Below are 16,851 nucleotides of genomic sequence, written 5' to 3'. Positions count from 1 at the left end.
TTAGTTGTTACAGCACTGTGGGATATAATGGAATGGGTTATAAGAACCAATAACCCAACCTGGCTTCCCTATAGCTGTCTTTCCCAGGATTGTCTGAACCACCATTCGTCAAAATCATGACCCCCCCCCAAAAAAAAAGATTAATATGTTATTTCTGTAATCTGCAGGGATTATATACATACACACACATATATGTGTACATCATATAATATGCATGTGCCTGTGTGTTTTGGTTCCTCCTCCATCTTGACTATCTCCCCAGATTCTCTTCACCATTACCTGTGGTACACAAGAAAGTCTAAACAACAGTATTTCTTGCCAAAAGAGGAAACAGAAAAGTAACTCAATTAGTAAACAGAATTTGGCCTGGAGCCCAGATCTTAAGAGATGTAAATTGCGGCTCTTTTCACAGGGTTGGGCTCTCCTGTTGACTTCCACTCTAACAACCAACCAGTCCAAAATACTGCTTACATCATTTTCTTCTTGCACATATCTCACTTCAAATCTTCCTCTGGCTCCTCTTAGAATCTGTGCGGCCGTAGTCATATTACTTAACCTCTCTGCCTCACTTTTCTCATCTGCAAATCAGGAGTAACGCCTAACTCATTGGGTTTTATTTATTTTCTTTTCACAGTACAGTGTTCCTTTGTTTAGTTATAATCTTAAATCTTTTTTAGAAGATTTTATTTATTTATTTGACAGAGAGAGATCACAAGTAGGCAGAGAGGCAGGCAGAGAGAGAGGAGGAAGCAGGCTCCCTGCTGAGCAGAGAGCCCGATGCGGGACTCGATCCCAGGACCCTGAGATCATGACCTGAGCCGAAGGCAGCGGCTTAACCCACTGAGCCACCCAGGCGCCCTAATCTTAAATTTTTAATTCAAAAAATATGGAACGCTTTACGAAATTGCATATCACCCCTGCCCAGGGATTACACGCTAACCTCTGCATTGCATCGTTTCGATTTTAGTATAGGTGCTGCTGAAGCACGCACTAACTCATTAGGTTTTATTTTTTGTATTTTATTTTTTTAAAAGATTTTATTTATTTACTTGACGGAGAGAGAGAGAGATCACAGGTAGGCAGAGCAGAAGGCAGAGAGAGAAGGGGAAGCAGGCACCCCGACCGAGCAGAGAGCCCCCTGCGGGGCTGGATCCCAGGACCCTGAGATCACAACCTGAGCCGAAGGCAGAGGCTTAACCCACTGAGCCACCCAGGCGCCCCAGCTCATTAGGTTTCAAAAGGTAGCTAGCATATGTAAGGTCCTGACACTGCATCATGTACTTCTGTGCTATGGTGATTGATATGGATTGTGTAAGACTGATGATTCAGTCATCAGTCTTGAACCCCTGAAGCAAATAATACATTATATGTAAATTTTTTTTAAAAGCACTTAATAAACGGTAGCTATTTACTATGAAAATAATATTTACCTCACTGGGCTTCTGATCCTATATGCCTGACACCTCAAAATATGTTAGTTCCTCTCTTTCCCAATCCTTGAGACAACTTCTTAGATCTTTCTAACCAAGATTCAGAACAAATCTGGGACGCCTGGGTGGCTCAGTTGGTTAAGCAGCTGCCTTCGGCTCAGGTCATGATCCCAGCGTCCTGGGATCGAGTCCCACATCGGGCTTCTTGCTCGGCAGGGAGCCTGCTTCTCCCTCTGCCTCTGCCTGCTATTCTGTCTGCCTGTGCTCGCTCTCTCTTCCTCTCTCTCTCTCTGATGAATAAATAAAATCTTTAAAAAAAAAAAAAAAAAAAAAAAAAGATTCAGAACAAATCTAACAAGGATTCCCCTAATTTCCCTGCAAAAGTATCTGCATATTTACTGAAGTCTCACCACTCATGCAAGGGTAACACCTACTGAGAGCTACTCCCGCGTGATTTCTTCTCCTCTTCACTTTAAGTCACTGTGACAGAATAATCACATGTTGCAAGTTTCCCCCAAAGATGTATTGTATCATGCCAATAGATACAACAAACACCAATTGCTTTCTCTGTGGCAACTGGGTATCCAGGCGCATTCCCGAGTTACCGTAGGTTCATCTCTCCACAGCCAAATAAGTAAGTTTGCTACACTAATCATACAACTGACGTGGGGAAGAAGACTCCAGTCAATGTCCCATAAACCTCAAGGGGTGACTGCGAATAGATGCCACGCAGTGACGCGGTCCAGGCAAATGACGAGTGAATAAATGTGTCTGTTCCTGAGGCGTGTCCCTGTGTCAGCCTGTGTGTCTGCGTGTATCGTTACAACTGAAAGTAACATCCGTGTGCGCCGAAATGTTTGAGCGCGGGGGTGTAACCCCTTTGAACCCGGGTGCTTAGCGAGAGAGCTACCGAGCAAAACCCCGCGGGACTGTTCTCCAGGTGCTTACCTCTGCGGACGAGCAGGTGGACGCCGCTGGGCGCCGCCATGTTAACGCCGATCACGTGGTCGCGGAGCACTCCTTAGCCGTCCCGTCCCGCCCCGCCCCGCCCGCAGGAACTGTCCAGTCGCAGCCCTGCCGAAAACTGGAGGCGCCCGGGCCACCCCCGGGGAGCGCGCGTGCGCGCGGGGGGCTGACTGCGGGAGTCCCGGCAGCGAAGCGGCTCCGGCACTGGGGCCAGCAGGGGAACCAGCGGCCCGCCGAGCCCGCTCCGGCCGCGAGAGGCGGGCTCCAGCCACGGTTCGCGCGCTCGCTCAGAGCCCCTGCGCCCAGGTGGGATGGAAGAAGCGTGTCAGGTAAGCGTGGCATCCAATATTTGTAGCATCAACATTTTGGTGCATGGAAACGTGAAGTCGGGAGGAAAAAAATAAAGCACAATCTAGCGTTCAACATAGCACTTTGCATCGTCGGCCACTCTGTTGCAATTTCCCTGGATTGAGTTGAAAGGTAAAATTTGGTTCAAAGTCACCAGCTGCCCCTTTGCTGTCCCAGAAATTACATTACTCAGCAGAGACTCCAGACAAGACGGGAATCTCTGTGCAGCTGCAAAACCAATTCTGGGTACCCCAGTGGATCTCTTCCGGGGACTTCTCTTTCCCCAAGGACACTTCCCGCTCAACGATATTAACTGGAGTCTTAGTCCTAGATTTGACTTTTAAGAATGGGAGGATGACGTCTGCCAGTGGCGCTGCCGAAAGATGAAGCCTACAGAAGGCCAATTGTGAGACAAGTGAGGGTGCTGTTGTATCCCTAGTGATGACGGTGCCCATTCTTACCAAATCCACTTTTCCTCTTAGCTGCATTTTGGGGCAGATTTCCATCCTGTCAATTTCAGGTATGATTGATCTTGGTAGCCTGGTGCCAGGCAAAGAATCTGGTATTTAAGGAATGTCTGGTGAAGGAATTCAGTTCTCCACGGAATCAGTCAAACCAAGGATTTCCCGGTTTCCCAGACTTAATGCAGTAAAGACTGATAAGGATCCTTGGTGATTGTGTGTGGTGTTCCCTAATTAATTTTTAAGAATTTAAGTACACACTTGATGAAACATGCAGACGATTCAGAAATGAATAAAGGAAAAAAGCCCAGGTCCCCTTCCTAACCCTCTCTGCACACCACAATCCTACTCTCCAGACAGCCACTGTGTACATCATTCTGTACCTTTTACAGGCAAATATGTGTAAATATTTAAAATGAACTCACATCCTTACTGTTAGGACATGCTTTTTGCACTCATAATAAACATCAAATCTTAGTTCAAACTCATTCTTTTTAATGACTACATAGTTTTGATACTTTTACTTTCAAAGAATGAATTGTGGCAGTTCCTTGGAGGACACGTGCTATACTTCTTGGAGACCCAGTGTTGGATGCTTTTAGGTCGCCTTGAAAGAGAAATGTTTTCCACTGAGGTAAATAAGATGTGTAAGGTTGAGAATGAAAAGTACTCCCACAGGTTATGTCAAGCTCTACCTTTTTCAAACTTAGATCAGTTCCAGGGAGAGGGCTTTTGAATATGGTGAATCTGTTCTGTTCTCCTGCCACTACAAGGAAAAGGAAAGGGAAGCACTGTGTGGACGCAGGTGGCCCCACTGTAGTGGAATACAGGGAGAAAATGCCTAATAAGTTTGGCATAGAATGTGGGTATCTAGGATGAGCTAGAAATGACACAGATAGGAACTTGCACAGGTTATGCAGCTCACCCACTGACCTCTTATTTGGCTTATCTCATACGATATCTCCCTAACATTAGAAGAATTAAAGGTTGCCAGTATGTGTCCTCCCAAATCATCAGTTTATGTGATAAATGCATAGTGACCAGTAAGATAAAAGGCTAGACCATCAACATCTGAGATCCTTTGCGATTCTAGTATTCTGTCCTGGAGAGTCAGGGCATCAGAATGCTTTCATTTAGATGAGTAACCACTACTGACTCACTTCTCTACTCCATTTCTGTGTCTTCCCACCTGTGAAATGAAGGTTAATTACACTGTGGTACTTCACTGATTTGAACGCCCACCAATATTCAGATTTTGTACTTGGGATTCTTGAATACAAAGTTGAGTAGTTTTTCAAGGCCAGAATTCAAGAAATAAAGGATAACCTTAATACCTTCAGTTTGTGTGTCCAAAAATTCATTTTTTAATGTTAAAATATTTTTATTAGTTGTGATTCGTTATTGTTTTATAGGTCTTTTACCTTGGTTTTATTTTTTACCTAAGTTCATGTCTTATTAGCACCTTTTAAAATCTTTTAATCTTTTATAAAAGAAATAAATCAGAAATAAATTCTGATATTCATATTTTTGAAGTCAGCTTTTCCTTCTTCTACTTAATGATATTTTATTATAGATTTATACTATATAACTTTTTCAAAAGTTATATATAGTTTGTAATCAAATTTAAATTATATTGGTTTCTGTAATATATGTTTTGAATTTGTAATTCAAATTCACATGTTTTAAATTCTCTAGGAGATTATGCAAGATGCAGTAAATCTCTTTAAAAATAAATTTTGTTTTGTAAAACATCAGCCTGTAACTTGTTTTACAAGTTTAGATTTTTTTTTTTAAGATTTTATTTCTTTATTTGTCATTTGTCAGAGAGAGAGAGAGCAGAAGCAGGCATTGTGGCAGGCAGAGGCAGAGAGAGAAGCAGGCTCCCCGCTGAGCAAGGAGCCCGATGTGGGACTTGATCCCAGGACCCTGGGATCATGACCTGTGCCGAAGGCAGCAGCTTAACCAACTGAGCCACCCAGGTGTCCCACAAGTTTAGATTTTTTAATACTTATTAGGATTACCTACAATGCAAGATACCTAAAAACAAACAAACAAACAAACAAAAACCTATACTAAGATGCTTACATATCTATAGAAGCATATATGAACACATTGTAAAACTAACTTGAAAAAGGCAGTATTTCCTACTGGGCACAAGGCAGAGTCTATGGCCTGCTGAGGGTAACTGGTACGCTAGGGCTGGCCTGCTGAGGGTAAGTGGTACGCTAGGGCCTGGACAACTTCAGCAAGACTGTCATCTAGCCCGAGTGGCCTTCATTTACCCTTCCTGACCTTGCTTCTCAAATTGGAGAATTTTGCCTTTTGATTAGATTTCAGGATCATTTCTTAGCATTTTACTCTACGGCTTGAGAAGAATATTTCCAATCCTGCCATCTGATTTATCTGATTTTAGTATGAGGAAATACTTTTATTTATTTACATTTTTTAACTTAAATGAACATTCTTTCCAGGAACTAGGAGTTCTGCATAAACATACCTGAACATAAAACAGGGATCTGTCTCAGCAGCTCATTGGACCCCTGTAAAGTTAGGGTCCAGCTTCAAATGATTATCTGTACAGGTGGAAAATTTCTAAGGCACTCTTAACCAACTAGCTGGCAGAAGATCATTTCCTATGCCAACATTTGAGACAGCAATGGATAAGTTACTGAATAATCAAGGGGTATCCTTAGAGAAAATGCATAGATTCTCCATGTTTTTTGAGAAGAGTAATGCCATATCCAAGGCAGTTGTGAGAAATCAAGAGGATTTCTCCTTGCTGTGTGTGCCCTATTTTCTTGATCTATAGCAGTGCCAACCAAGAAGGAACCAGGGGGCAAGGGAGTGGGACTTCAGTTGTATGTGACCCTCCTGTCCATCTCATTTTTGATTTGTCTACTGACATTTTCTCAGTCATATAAATTCTATGTAAAAGAAACGAAGTTCTACCCCCTTCTAAGAACAATATTGTCCTACTTGAGCCCCTCCTACCCTGAAATTCAGAAAAATGTCAGGAATCTATTGCCATATATAAACCTGGTCCAAATGGGCTCAGCAAATAGCTTGCCGAACTTTCCTGAACAATCTGTCAAGGGGTCAGACGGGACTAAGGTAGCTGTAGGGCAAGACCAAAACGTTGTCCCAAGAGAGTTGTTGCTTTCCTGCCCAGTCTGGCCAGTATTAATTTCAAATTGGTTCAGCCTCTTGACTTGAAAGATGTTGTGCGAGATTGTAAGCAGAAATAATGCTTCAATGGACATTGGGGAGGGTATGTGCTTTGGTGAGTGCTGCGAAGTGTGTAAGCCTGACAATTCACAGACCTCTACCCCTGGGGCAAATAATACAATATATGTTAATAAAAAAAGAAAGAAAGAAAGAATGCTTCAGCATATAGCCTGTTCATTGTTGGAGCACGGAGGGGAGGCAAGAGCCAAGAGGAGGAGGATCTGGGAGGGCTACAGGGAAGAGGATGAGAATAGTCCAAGATCTCACTCGCTGATGCATCCGAGTTTTCTGATAATATTTGTTTCGGTCAAGTTTTGCTTTGAAACTATGCAGGTTTGAGGAAAAAAGGCTTCTTTGACATCGTCTCTTGGGACTGGCTCAGAGGAAAGTTGAGTTAAAGCAGAAGTGTGTATTTGCCTCCATGATATCTAAATAAAAATGTGTGCACTTAGTGACTGCCATCTATTCCATTAGTAATCCCTGGAAAAGTAGCAGCTGCTTATACGCTTCTGGAGAATGGTTACCCTTCAGAGTAAGGAAGAAAGGCAAGAAGTTTACTAGACAATTTAACAATCAATCAGCCAACAAAGGAATACTTAATACCTACTCTAGGCTCCAAAGAGACATATTATTTTTGTTCTTTTTTTTTTTTTTTAAGAATTTTATTTATCCATTTGACACCGAGAGAGAGTACAAGTAGGTAGAGTGGCAGAGGAAGAGGGAGAAGCAGGCTCCCCGCTGAGCAAGGAGCCCAACTCTGGGCTTGTTCCCAGGACCCTGGGGTCATGACCCAAGCTAAAGACAGAAGCTCAACCACCTGAGCCACCCATGCACCCAGATATTATTTTTGTTCTTAAGAAACTAGTTGGAGAGGAACCTGGCTGGCTCAGTGGATGGAGTATGCAACTCTTGATCTCAGGGTTCTGAGTTCAAGCCCTATATATTGGATGTAGAAAGTACTTAAAAATAAAATGTTAAAAAAAAAAAAAAACTAATTGGAAAGCTGAGACTAACATATTCACAAGATTGTCCATAAAAAAGGACCAAATACCCTTGAGAGGATAAGCCCATATGAACAACTCCAGGGGTGAAGGGTTACAGAGTCTGGCTATCCTTGGCTGCCAAGACCTGCGAAAAATGCTGAACTCTAATTAGACAAGCTCCCAGGAAATTAGAACCTGTTTAATCCGTTTTACTTCCTGTGAAGTTGAAGGTGAGAGAAAGGGATATAATTCTTCCTTTAACATCTGTAATCCACAAAGAAAATGCTCTTGATCTCCTTGTTAGAACTTTTGAAAAAGTCTGGTTTTTTGTTTTGTTTTGTTTTTACTGTTTATTGAAGTATGTAATATGTGCTCTTTAAAAACACTTACAGGGGCGCCTGGGTGGCTCAGTCAGTTAAACATCTGTCTTTGGCCCAGGTCATGATCCCAGAGTTTTGGGATCGAGCCCTGCATTGGGTTCCCTGCTTAGCGGGGAGCCTGCTTCTCCCTTTCTCTCTGCTCCTCTTCCTCCCACTTGTGCTCACTCTCTCTCTCTCTCTCTCTCAAATAAATACAGAAAATCTTTAAAACAATAAAAATAGGGCACTTGAGTGGCTCAGTTGGTTAAGCGACTGCCTTTGACTCAGGTCATGATCCTGGAGTCCCGGGATCGAGTCCCGCATCCAGCTCCCAGCTCTATGGGGAGTCTGCTTCTCCCTCTGAACTACCCTCTCATGCTGTCTCTCACTTTCTCTCTCTCAAATAAATAAGTAAAATATTTTTTAAAAATAAGATAAAAACACTTAGAAATACCAAAATGTATACTATAGGAAGTAGAAGTCCCCCAGAAAAGCTTTGTCCAGGTAATCAGTATTGAATACAGCAGGTTGATGTATATTCAGCCAGAGTTTTTATTCTATGCATGTACCATTGACTGGACTTTCTAAGAGAAGGAACCTATCGTTACCATGACCAGTCACACATCTGTACGGGGTCCCAGAGAGCAGACCAGGCAAACCATACGCAGACGCCCAGGAATGCCCACTGCTACCTGGGGCCTTATTACAGTCTACTGCGCATTCTGTCTTTCCTTTGCCCCCCACTCTGCTCTTGTTCCCATTTCTTTGTTTCCACCTTTTTCTAACATTACTGACTGGTTTGTTTCTTTCCCTCCCGAAGTGATGGTACACTCCTGGTTACCTTCTCCTATCTTTCCATCTTTGTATTTTCTTTTACTGGCTTTACGGTTCTGTTTGTTCTATCATGCTTCGTGTGTTTGAGCAAAACCAGGACTGTGTGAAACCAGTTCATAGAGACCGCAGTTTGACCATGAATGTCACAGGCTGAAAATATTGGGAACTTTTGATATTTCTTACCGTAAGCAGGAAACAGTACTCCTGGGTCCGTTAGCGGCTCTGCAAAACACACTGCGGTAAGACTCTCCAAAGCGGAGATGATGAAATGGCAAGGACTTTAATAATAGAAAAAGAAAACTAGCTGGATGTCCCCTTCTCCCGTCCCACTCCCTGCCTCCACCCCCCAGAATGCCTGAGAAACTAAACAGTTTCTTAACTTCTGCTCGCCTCTCACTCAGCACCGTTCTCTATGCAAGACTGAAAGTGTCGAAACAAACGGGGGCAGATGCTGCCTCGACCTCTCTTCCCATTGAGCTATAGCTCCTCCGTGCTCACCCCATCCACTTTCACCCGGAGAGCAACCTGTCTGGAGAGCGTTTTCCTCCTCTGAAGCACACACAAACATCCCTGCATTTTCTTTTGCTTGATAAAGGATAAAGGAAGAAAAGCAGCAGCTGCTCTAGGAACAGACAGCAAACAAGCCTCACTGTGGTGGCCCCCCGAGGCCTTCACAAAGGGGGATTCAGAGAGCGAGGCAAACAAACTGCCCAGCCCACGACTGATGCACGGATTCACCTGCCAAAATTATTAATTAAAAAATCTAAAGAACTGTCCAGGTGAACGGAGAGTCTACCCAAAGCACGTTTTCCAACTGATCTTTTATTAAGTTCGAAGAGAGAGAATACAGATGAAGACCTGGAAGAGGCTTCAAAGACCATCTAATCCAGCCCTAACCCCACCCCTTCCAGCTTGAAGATCAAGACAGTGAGGCCCAGGGAGAGGTCGTAGGAGAGAAGACACAACCCTTTTCCAGCCTGTGTACATTACAACACTGGAGATCTTAAAAAATAGTTTTTTACGAGATCTTTATGAGCATCTTATGCTCTTCAGATATTCATAAGAGATGATGTTATGCTTTTATTGTGTTACATTTCTCCACAGGGTTAATGGAAAGCCCCCAAAATTATGAAATGAAAATTTTCAAAGCTTTGGTTTTCTATGTGGTGTCTGTTGATTCATAGCACTAGGGGGTCAAGTTTAGGGACAGTTTCTTTTGGTAGCCAAATAAGGAGCGTGGTAAACTATGGTCCCACTGAGAACCATTTCCAAAGAAAAGGATTGAATATTGTGTTTTTTCTTTTTTCTTTTTTTGGTTCACTTTTTTTAGTTAAAGAAAGCTCTTCATTAACTTTTCTTTTGGAAAGTTCTGCTTTGTGGAAGTCAGGCTGAGCACAGTCTCACTGTTTAAAGGTGCCACTTGCCTATGTCAGGTAAACCTGTTTTTAAAACTTACATGTTTTACAGTTATCTTTTATTTGACAATAATATATGTTCAGTGTTACTTGCTGAACAGTGTAGTAGTAGTAGTATTTAAATAAAATTTCATATCAAAGTAACACATAGTTTTTATTTTTTAAAAGATTTTATTTATTTACTTGACAGAGATCACAAGTAGGCAGAGAGGCAGGCAGAGAGAAAGAGGGGGAAGCAGGCTCCCCGGCAAGCGGCGAGCCCGATGCGGGGCTCGATCCCAGGACCCTGGGAACATGACCCGAGCCAAAGGCAGAGGCGTTAGCCCACTGAGCCAGCCACCCAGGCGCCCCACACATAGTTTTTAAAAACATGCAGTTACAACAATGGTTGCAATGAAAAGGGAGAGTCTCCCATCCTACCCTTTCCCAGTCTGACTGGACTCAACTGGTTTGTTTCTAGTTACTGCTCAAAGGCATGCCAACCACAGTTTATGATGTTTGGACTCTGACATTCATATATATATATATATATATATATATATATATATATACATACATATACATACACATACATATATACATATTTATTTATTTTAAAGATTTTATTTATTTATTTGTGAGAGAGAGAGAGTGAGAGCGAGCACAGGCAGACAGAGTGGAAGGCAGAGTCAGAGGGAGAAGCAGGCTCCCTGCGGAGCAAGGAGCCCGATGTGGGACTCGATCCCAGGACGCTGGGATCATGACCTGAGCCAAAGGCAGCTGCTTAACCAACTGAGCCACCCAGGTGTCCCATTCGTATTTATTTATTTATTTTTTCCCTTGAGTTCATAGTCTCCTATTATAATTTCGACCAATTACTTTCAGAGCTATTACTCAGTTGCCATCCTCAGATTTCTTTTTATTGAAATCAGATTAGTTTTATCATCTCACATACTCCACATCTTTTTTTTTTCTTTTTTAAAGATTATTTATTTATTTATTTATTTGACAGAGAGAGATCACAAGTAGACAGAGAGGCAGGCAGAAAGAGAGAGAGGAGGAAGCAGGCTCTCCGTCGAACAGAGAGCCCGATGCGGGCCTCGATCCCAGGACCCTGAGATCATGACCTGAGCCAAAGGCAGTGGCTTAACCCACTGAGCCACCCAGGCACCCACACATACTCCACATCTTAACATGCTCTTTGATTCACCTTCATGAGATCTACAAGTAACTTCATCAGAAAGTGTGTGATGTAAGTTCTCTAGTTTCTTAGATTCCCAAAACCATCTTTATTTTACTCTCACATTTGATTGATAGTTTGGGTATAGGATTCTATACTTTGAAGACATTGTTCCATTGTCTTTTTTTTTTTTTTTAAGATTTTATTTATTTATTTGACAGAGATAGAGAGAGATCACAAGTAGGCAGAGAGGCAGGCAGAGAGAGAGAGGGAGAAGCAGACTCCCTGCTAAGCAGAGAGCCCGATGTGGGGCTCGATCCCAGGACCCTGGGATCATGACCTGAGCCGAAGACGAGGCTTTAACCCACTGAGCCACCCAGGCGCCTCAGTTCCATTGTCTTTTAGCATGGAGTATGCTTTTTTTTTTTTTTTTTTTAAGGTTTCATTTATTTATTTATTTGACAGAGATCACAAGTAGTCAGAGGCAGGCAGAAAGAGAGAAAGGCTCCCTGCTGAGCAGAGAGCCCGATGCGGGGCTTGATCCCAGCACCCTGGGATCATGACCTGAGCTGAAGGCAGAGGCTTTAACCCACTGAGCTACCCAGGCGCCCCAGCATGGAGTATGCTTGATGTGAAGTCTAATGCTATTTATTTATTTATTTATTAAAAGATTTTTATTTATTTATTTGACAGAGATCACAAGCAGGCAGAGAGGCAGGCAGAGAGAGAGGAGGAAGCAGGCCCCCTGCTGAGCAGGGAGCCCGATGCAGGACTCGATCCCAGGACTCTGAGATCATGACCTGAGCCGAAGGCAGCGGCTTAACCCACTGAGCCACCCAGGCGCCCCAGTCTAATGCTATTTAAATACCCCCCCTTCCCTAGGTGACCTGTCTTGCCCTCAGAAAGCATTTGGGTTCTTTATTTTATGCTCTGTGTTTCGGAATTTAATAATTTAGTCAAAATGTAGGTAAGTGGTGTAGTGGTTAAGAACCCAAGGGAATTAGACTGCCTGTACTAATATCCTAACTCTGTCACTTCCTGTGATATTGGATGAAATAATCTCCCCAGGCCTCACCTGAGGAGAATACCATGTGCCTCTGAGGGTTGTTGTGAGAACTGACAGGACCCATTCAAGTGTTTCACAGATAATAAGTGTCAATAAATGTTAGTGATGGTGGTTTAACCTTGTTCAACCTTCACTGTGCTTCTAATTTGAAGATTCATTTCCTCAACTCAGGAATTGTCCTCCCTTTTTTGATGATGTTCTGGTTTTCTTTTCCTCTCTGAAATTAAAATGAACTAGCTATCAGAATTCCCACATTGATTTATCTTTTCTCTCATTTTTTCTCTTTTCAATGTCCTAGGAAATTTCTTCAACTTTATGACCCACATTTCTGCTTCTTGAATTAGAATATTTATTTTAAATTTTCAAGAGCTCTTTTTTATTCAGTGTTTCTTTTTCACAGTATGTTTTTGTTTCATGCATGCAACAACTTTTCTTTCCCAATTTTTATTTTGCAAACCTAATACAGAAAGGTTGAAGAATCATATATATAGTGAACACCTGTATATATCTTCCACCTAGATTCAATAATTTATTTATTTTTAAAGTGACTTTCCTTTTTATTTATTTATTTGACAGAATGTGAGAGAGAGAGCACAAGCAACAGGAGTGGCAGGCAAAGGGAGAGGGAGAAGCAAGCTCCCTGCAGAGCAGGGAACTTGGTGCAGGACTCGATCCCAGGATCCCGGGATCATGACCTGAGCCCAAGGCAGTCGCTTAACCAACTGAGCTACCGAGGTGCCCTAGATTCAATAATTTTAAAATTTGGGGCACATTTGATTTTTGTTTCTGTTTCTGTACATACATTTGTCTATGTAAGCATGTGGGTATGTAAGGATACGTATCACCCACCCCTGTACATACTTTTTTTCTGGACCATTTGCATGTGAGTTGCAGACACTATGACTCTGTTCCTAAATACTTCAGCATGTAACCCCTAGGAATAAAGACAATTTCCTACACAATCACAATATCATTATCACAACAATGCAAAATCCCATATCATCTAATATAGAACCCATATTCAAATTTCTTTATTATGTCAAATGTGTATTCAATCTACCGAAATGTAAAATGTCCACACCCTTTCACTCAGTGATTCCATCCCCATCGTGCATACATACTCCCACATGTACAAAATGGGAGTACACACAAGAATATTCACCACGGCTCTGCTTATAAGAGTGGAAGATGGGAAACAACCCAAATGTCTGTTAATATAGGAATGGATTAAACACACTGAAATTGTATTATGAAATACCAAACAGCTGTTTAGAATCAAGGTGTTTAAAGTTGAATTTTTCTAATATGTACTAAAAAAATGAGTTAAATTTAACTGGAAAACATTCCGAGTACTGCATATGGTATAGCAGTATTTGTGATAAGATAAAAAATTACTTTTTTTGCAGACTGATCATTAACTCTGAGGGACATGAGAGAGACTGGTAAAAGTAACTGTCTCTGGAGAAGTGAACTGGGTGACTGGGTGGAAGCCAGGTGGAAGTAGCTTCTCATCAAGTACTCTGACTCATCTTGAACTTTTTACAGTGTCTGTGTGGCATAATAAAAAATAGTGCCTAACATGGATGAATATTCAATCCTAAGTAGCACCCTCAACCAAGGGTGATTTTTGTCCCCCAGAGGACATGTGACAATGTCTAAACACATTTGGTTGTCAAATCTGGAGACGAGGGTAGTGCTAATGGCATCTAGTCCCTCACAGTACATGGGCCAGCCCCACACAACAAAGAATGATCTGGCCGAAACGTCAATAGTGCTGGCACTGAGAAACCCTGCTGTACAGCAATTCTTTTGGATGATAAGGTTCGAAAAGAGCTAAGCAAGACTAGAGGAATAAACAAAAAGGTATATATGCCTAAGCATTCAAATCATGTGACTTAAAGATAATTAATATTTCTAGCTGTGGATGAGGTGGTGGGATTAGTCCAGTATGCATACTTTATTCCACATGGGTACAGTTCAAGCTTCTGTAACCTTCGTTCATGTTCATTTGACTGTTGTAAATGTAGTGTAGTCACTAGAAGGATGAGATCAGAATAAAGATGTGATTTCTAGGGCTTCAGTGTGTAGGTGTACTTGCATCTGTATAGGAATAGGCATTGCAGTACTGTTTGTAATGGAAAATACTGGGAACCACTTAAATAATAGGGGACCGGTAAAGTGACTTATTATATATCCATACAATGGAATACTGTGCAGCCATTAAACAAGACAGCGTTAATGATGTCCAAGATATATCAAGTTTTTTATTTTTCAAAAATATTTATTAGAAAGAGAGCATGCAAGTAGGGAGGGGGTCAGAGGGAAAGAATCTCCAGCACACTCCGCACTAAGCCTGGAGCCTGAGATGGGGCTCTATTCCAGGACTCCGAGATCATGACCTGAGTGGCAATCAAGAGCTGGTTGCTTAACTGACTGAGCCACCGAGGTGTCCAAGATATATCGCTTAAAAGGCAAGTTTACAGGGGTGCCTGGGTGACTCAGTTGGTTAGGTCTCTAGCTCTTGATTTTGGCTCAGTCTCAGTGTTGTGAGATCGAGCCCCATATCTGGCTTTGTGCTCAGTGGAGAATCTGCTTTTCTCTCCCTCTCCTTCTGTTTCTACCTCTGCTCACGTGTTCCCTCCTACCATAAATAAATCTTTTTTTTTTTTTTTTAAAGCAACTTAGAGCTAACAATATATGTAGGTTACCATATGTAAAATAAAAGATATAAACATATGTGCTCATTTATGCATCTATATATATACAAATTATTAGGAACAGGGGACTGTTTCTGGAGGACTAGGGTGGGGAACTTTTTATTGTATGCCCTTTTGCAATTTTGTACTACGTGCATACTACTTGTTATATATATGACAGCTCTACCCAAATCAATGAGTAAATGCACAGTATAACCCCACTGTAACACATAATACAAGGGAGAATGAAATATGTATTATAATAAAGATATGAAAGAATATGGAAACAGAAAAATTATAGATGTTGAAAGCTTGAAAATGTTGAGAGGAAATGAAGAACTTCAAGGTGTACTTCAAATGAGGCACCATTACTTTTAGTCATTATAACCAAACATCCTTTTCCTAATACCTGCTCCTCTATGGTTATAAAAACAAGAGGGCACTTAAGGTATTTGTCTGGTGCCTAGGGTGAATGTCATGCAAGTGAGGTGTCTTCCAGATGCCAGTGAAAAAAAGGCCCTCTTACAAAGAGCTTAGTGGGCATGCTTAAGACTTGGTTAGCCTACTTGATAGAAAATAAGATGGAGGGCGCCTGGGTGGCTCAGTGGGTTAAGCCGCTGCCTTCGGCTCAGGTCGTGGTCTCAGGGTCCTGGGATCGAGTCCCGCATCGGGCTCTCTGCTCAGCGGGGAGCCTGCTTCCCTCTCTCTCTCTCCCTGCCTGCCTCTCCATCTACTTGTGATCTCTCTCTGTCAAATAAATAAATAAATAAAATCTTAAAAAAAAAAAAAAAAAAGAAAAGAAGATGGAGAACTCAGAAGCCCAGGGCATAGTCCTGACTTTGCAATAAATTTATATGTGACCTTATGCAAGTGAAACTCTCGATGTATTGTCCATCTATAAAGTGAGAGTGTAGATCCCAAAATATAAATTTTTAAAGAATCAAATGGATAATTCATATTAGGAAAAATTTCATTTAAAAAACAGAAGAATAGGGGCGCCTGGGTGTCTCAGTCGTTAAGCATCTGCCTTCAGCTCAGGTCATGATCCGGGGTCCTGGGATTGAGCCCTGCATTAGGCTCCCTGCTCAGTGGGAAGCCTGCATCTCCCTCTCCCACTCCCCCTGCTTCTGTTCCCTCTCTCACTGTGTCTCTGTCAAAAAAATAAATAAAATCTTTAAAAAACAAAAATAAAAACAAAAAACCAAGAATATTGTCTTCCCATTAAGCAAAAGAAATATAGATTTGAGATTCTACACTATTGAAACAACAAAATCAATATCCTATGCCACTGAAATTCTGTTAAAACTAGTATACACATTCATATGTTAGTGATTTATAAGCTATTCTGGAAAATATGGCTTGAGTAACTGAGTCATAGAGATATTCTTGCCCTTTGACTCAGTAACTGCATTTCCCAGGAATTTATCTTAAGGAAATGATCTAACAGATGAAAAGATTATATATATATATACACACACAAAGACATTAATTCATTTGAATGTTATAATAAAAAATCTAAGTAAATAGTTTATTAGGGGCATATCAATATGAAATATTGTTCATCTGTTAGAAGAACATTTTAAACACATTAAATCCACTGGTATGTTTAATGTAAATAGACATAATATACGAATGTAAAATAATTTCATTCAGAAGGAAGAATTATGGGAGCAACTGGGTGGTTCAATTGGTTAAGTGTCCTGATTCTTGGTTTCAGCTCAGGTCATGATCTTAGGATTCTGGTATTGAGTTCTGCATCAGGCAGGGAATCTGCTTGAAGATTTTTACTCCCTTTGCTCCTCCCAAGCTTGTATTCTCTCTAATAAATAAATCTTTTTTTTCTTTCTAAAGGAAGAATTATGGATACTTTGTTATTTAATCAATATTTAATACTATTAAACAGACTTTT

At 41.5% G+C, this 16,851-nt stretch overlaps 2 protein-coding genes across 2 annotated transcripts in view; one reads left to right on the top strand and one right to left on the bottom strand.

The window, feature by feature from the left end:
• The window catches only part of METAP1D (methionyl aminopeptidase type 1D, mitochondrial), an 86,673-nt gene extending 83,851 nt beyond the window's left edge, over positions 1 to 2,822 (bottom strand). Inside the window, 3 exon segments of the mRNA XM_059394166.1 lie at positions 2,379 to 2,457; positions 2,459 to 2,794; positions 2,796 to 2,822. Coding sequence (XP_059250149.1) covers positions 2,379 to 2,457; positions 2,459 to 2,794; positions 2,796 to 2,822 — 442 coding nt within the window.
• SLC25A12 (solute carrier family 25 member 12) overlaps positions 2,575 to 16,851 on the top strand; it is a 207,826-nt gene continuing 193,549 nt past the window's right edge. Inside the window, exon 1 of the mRNA XM_059394165.1 lies at positions 2,575 to 2,725. Coding sequence (XP_059250148.1) covers positions 2,708 to 2,725 — 18 coding nt within the window. The 5' untranslated portion in view covers positions 2,575 to 2,707. The remainder of the gene's footprint in view (positions 2,726 to 16,851) is intronic.

Source organism: Mustela nigripes, chromosome 3 (genome assembly GCF_022355385.1).
Source record: "Mustela nigripes isolate SB6536 chromosome 3, MUSNIG.SB6536, whole genome shotgun sequence".
NCBI classification, from domain to species: Eukaryota; Metazoa; Chordata; class Mammalia; order Carnivora; family Mustelidae; genus Mustela; species Mustela nigripes.
This window is presented reverse-complemented; position numbering and strand designations above follow the sequence as displayed.